Genomic DNA, 4,545 nt, shown 5'->3' with positions numbered 1-4,545 from the left:
TATATATATATATATATTTTAATATATATATATTTTTTTAAAATTTGTAGTTAAGTTTTTGCTCTCTTTGTTATTTTCTGCTTTTAAAATGTTTTTGTAGATAAGAACTGAACCACTTTGGAAATCAGTACTATGTATTGAAAGTGTATATTCAGTATAAAGAAAGAATAAATAAAAAAAATAGTTATCACACCAATTCTATGACACCAATGCCCTGTGCCATAATTATTGGTTAAAATAAGTTGTTTTTGCTTTATTGTCAGAACAATAAAAGAGGAGGAGCACCAGTTACAAAAGAGGAAATGGATTCTTGTATGGTTAACGAGGTAAAATAAATACATTTTGTATACTCTATGTTCTGTAATACTCTTTTTTGTTTTCTTTATTTCTTGTCGCTAATACTTTTTGTTACTTTTTCAGGCCCCTGGCAGTCCACAGTTCACGTTTATGTCCTTTAACGGCAGTTTTCATGGGCGTACTATTGGTGAGTGTAGTTTAATAAACTTAAATATGTAATAAAGTAAAGTCATTAAAAAAATGAAATAATGTTAGTAATGAGGTTTAACGATGAGCATATTATTCAGCATTCAGGGGTGGCGGCAGGATTTACCCAACGGGGACCGAAGTTCCTGACAGGGTGGGGTCACTTCCTGACTATAGTGTAAATGGTGTGGTTAGCCGTCATTCAAAATCTAGTGAAGCACCAAAAAAACTGACAATTTTAGGGGTTTCAACGGCTTATTTAAACAAATTTTTGACTCTAGTATGTAAGAAACACATAAAATGTTTTCCCTCTGTGTTTTTTTCCCGACGGGTATCCATCCTTAGGTTGCTTATCCTTGACTCACTCCAAGATGATCCACAAGCTTGACATGCCTGCGATGGATTGGCCTGTTGCCCCCTTCCCATCGCTCAAGTACCCACTGGATATGCACTTGGCAGAGAATCGTGCTGAGGAAGATAGGTGCTTGGCAGAGGTATAGCAAACTAATTTTTTTCTCCAAAAGAGGTCAATTTAATGTGAAAAAGACAAGTTTCTACAGTGTATAATGTAAATACAGTAGTTAGATTCATATAACTGTAGCACATTTTTGTCACTTTGATTGTAATTAACTTTGGGCGAACTAATTTATTGACATTTACTAATCGACCAATCAATGAAATTCACAGGTGCAAAGACTGATTGATGAATATGCAGCTAAGGGGAGAGATGTAGCAGGTCTAATAGTGGAACCTATCCAAGCAGAAGGAGGAGATAATCACGCCACCCCCTACTTCTTCCAGGGACTTCGTAACATCACAACCCAGGTAAACTCACAAATCATTCAAAAAAGAAACAAACCCAAGAACCAAGAGAACTGCCTGAGGAATGCACTGATATATAGAGCTACAATAACATGTGATGAGGGCCAAAACTCATGCATTGGACTATCAGGCAGAGCATTTAAACAGCAATTATTCAAATCATGATCATTCAAATCAATCACACCAAATCATTGAGGCATGAATTAAAAAGGAAAGGCTATGAATATTCTCTGAAAATCAAAGAAATCTAACACACACGAAAATCTGGTCAATGCAGCTTAGGCATAGAAGAGAAAATAGCAATCCTAATGGCCAAACAAGTACACACAATCAAGAAAAGAACTGAACTGGCTGTAGTGTCCCCACAACACCAACCAGACTATACTAAAAATAATAGACACCTGACTGCTGCATGAACCATCATAATAGGATAACACCTAATTACATTTGTCTGATGATGGCCATTAAGTGTGAAACTCAGAATAACAACCCACATTTATACTGAATAAATATAAATATAACGATTACATAGATTCAAGGCATTTGATTGGTTAAAATCTGGGCAATAGTTCTAGCCATGCTCCCTAATGCCTACATCAATACAATCTATATAGTGGTGCTGTATGTAAAACAAATATTTGCTGGGTTTTATTCATCTTTGGACACAATACAGCCTCCAGATCACCTCAGGCTATTTCAAACTATGCCCCTCAACCCAGTAAATATGTGTATACTATTGTATGCACTACAGTTTAGTATTCAGTACTGTATCGGATAAGTTTAGCATTCAGTACTTTATCGGATGATACTCAAGTATACTACTGTACGTTATAATTATATATAAAAACAGTTGCAAATACTATCAGCAGAGTGCTCGATGGTAATGAAACCAAAGCGAATTAAAGACAAAAAATGAGAGGTTCAACAGTAGCTTTGATTAGACATATATATTACTATTTAGTTTCGTGCTACACATACATGGTGCAGCACTCTTCAGATAAAATAGTCTAATCTAATCTAGACACCTGACTGCTGCATGCGCAACCTAATTACAGTTGTCTGATGATGGCCATTAAGTGTGAAACTCAGAATAACAACCCACATAAATAGCAAGTGTATGAAGAGTGCTGCACCATGTATGTGTAGCACGAAACTAAATAGTAATAAATATGTCTAATCAAAGCTACTGTTGAACCTCTCATTTTTTGTCTTATATATATATTTATATATTTACAATCAATGGTGTATTCCTTTATTTTTAGAATGGTATGGGGATGGTTGTTGATGAGGTGCAGACAGGAGGAGGGTGTACTGGTACAATATTTGCTTCTGACCAGTGGGGCTTGGATAACCCCCCAGACCTTCTAACATTTAGTAAGAAATTAACCGTTGCTGGTTATTTCTACAAGACCGAGTTTAGCCCAGACCAGGTAAGTGAAGAAAATAAAAGAATTTTTTTAAAACTTTTTTAAACCATATTTATAGAAGGTGACCTTTCCAGCTTATCCTAGATACAGGATACAAGATGCAAATCAACTTTATTGTCAAAATAATAATAAGATATTATTCAAAACTATAGTTAAATATTTTTTAGTAAAAAAGACTTTGCTGATAAAAGCATCACATTATTTCATTTATTTAAAGAGGCCCCTTGAATATCAACCGACCTTCTAGGATATGCTGGAAGGGTCACCCTCTATAAATATGGTTTAAAGGAAAATTAAAGTCTGTTTAAATTTTCCTGGTTCCTGTTTCTTTTACAGTTTTTCTTGACAAAATAAATTATTTCAACGGAGGGCTAACCAAGAATCCAGGTTGTTACCTTATTACATACGTCAGCCACATGCATACCTAATCGTGGCACCACTGGTTGGTAGTAATTTGCACTGGCAATTGTAGTAATTCACTGATTTTAAATTATTTCAACGGAGGGCTAACCTAGAATCCAGATTGCTACCTTAATTACATACATCCGCCACATGCATATGTAATCGTGGCACCACTGCTTGATGATAGTAATTTGCACTTGCAATGGTAGTAATTCACTGTTTTTTAATTTTCAAACGAATGAAAGTTTATTTATGGTTTATACGCCCAAAATGCACATCTGCGATTTATTGGGAATTTGCAATGTAGGCCTATATGCTTTATGAAGCTCATTGTATTGTAGTTATTGTTGTTTTGAGACAACATTATGCAGTGGACCAATTAATTATCTTTTTTTTCAAGACAATACCTCAGGCTGTGAATGCCACTGATATAAAGGTACAGTGTCATCAAAAAATAAATATGGCTTATGCTCAAATGCTCAATGCAGTGCATATCCTTGGTTTCAGATGTTGAATAGTTGATCACTAATACTCGATCGACTACTAATAATAATGTAGCAACAGCAATACACGATACAGGCACATTCAACACAATACAGAGGGCAAGCACAGATATACTGTAGTATTGCATATCTATACTGTATTATCCGTATGGTTTCAGATTTAGTATTGCTTGTCTGTAATGTACAGTACAGTATGTTTTCTTCTCTTTAAAATAAACAACACCAAGTTGATTAGTAGCCTTTGAAAATGTCATCTCTATTAAGTCGCTCAAAGTTTAGGCCAAGTAAAAAAAAAAGTTTCTCGTCCTAACATTTTGAAAAAAGAAGAATGATTTTAAATGTATCATGTATGCTGCCGACACAACCCTTTTATGTTCTTCCTCTGACCCTGTTCATCTAAAGTCTTTGATACAAATACTAGTAAGATTGCTACATGGTTTAATACTAATTTACTAACCCTTAATGTTAAGAAATCTAAATTTATGTTATTTGGCACTAGGTTTTCTCGTGATAAGTTTATTAGTATTTCTCTTTCTATTAACAATTATGATGTGGAAAGAGTTGAAAGCTTCAAATATCTTGGAATTACTTTTGATTCATTTATGTCAAAAATCATGTACAACAAGTTACATCTAGACTATCACAACGTATTGGTATCATTCGTAGATTAAGATATTCCATTCCTAATTATGCTTTAAGACTGCTTGCTAATGCAATTGTACTTCCTTGTTTTGATTATTGTAGTAATGTTTGGTCAAATTGTAGTTCTAAAAATATTAATTGTCTTCAAATTCTCCAAAATAGACTTGCTAGAATCCTTCTTTATGCTGATATGTACACCCCTATTACTGAACTAATGTCCATGTTAAATTGGAAGTGTGTTCATGACAGATGGGAAAACGATAAAA

General features: G+C 34.3%; 1 protein-coding gene across 4 annotated transcripts in view; it reads left to right on the top strand.

Moving 5' to 3' along the window:
* LOC117117553 (4-aminobutyrate aminotransferase, mitochondrial-like) overlaps positions 1 to 4,545 on the top strand; it is a 31,695-nt gene that overhangs the window by 12,614 nt on the left and 14,536 nt on the right. For 3 of the 4 annotated variants that reach the window (XR_004446916.1, XM_033261886.1, XM_033261885.1), the window contains exons 8-12: positions 264 to 326; positions 421 to 484; positions 829 to 977; positions 1,171 to 1,308; positions 2,568 to 2,735. Coding sequence is in view for 3 of the 4 variants with exons in the window: in XM_033261886.1 (XP_033117777.1) it covers positions 264 to 326; positions 421 to 484; positions 829 to 977; positions 1,171 to 1,308; positions 2,568 to 2,735 (582 nt within the window). In the remaining variant the exon portion in view is untranslated. Of the gene's footprint in view, positions 1 to 263; positions 327 to 420; positions 485 to 828; positions 978 to 1,170; positions 1,309 to 2,567; positions 2,736 to 3,534; positions 3,571 to 4,545 lie in introns of all 4 variants that reach the window. The other variant, XM_033261883.1, reaches the window with a different exon arrangement.

This window comes from Anneissia japonica, unplaced genomic scaffold (genome assembly GCF_011630105.1).
Source record: "Anneissia japonica isolate Jap-2015-1 unplaced genomic scaffold, ASM1163010v1 scaffold287857_len828801_cov194, whole genome shotgun sequence".
Lineage (NCBI taxonomy): Eukaryota > Metazoa > Echinodermata > Crinoidea > Comatulida > Comatulidae > Anneissia > Anneissia japonica.
The sequence above is the reverse complement of the archived record's forward strand: the minus strand, read 5'-3'. Positions and strand labels throughout refer to the sequence as shown.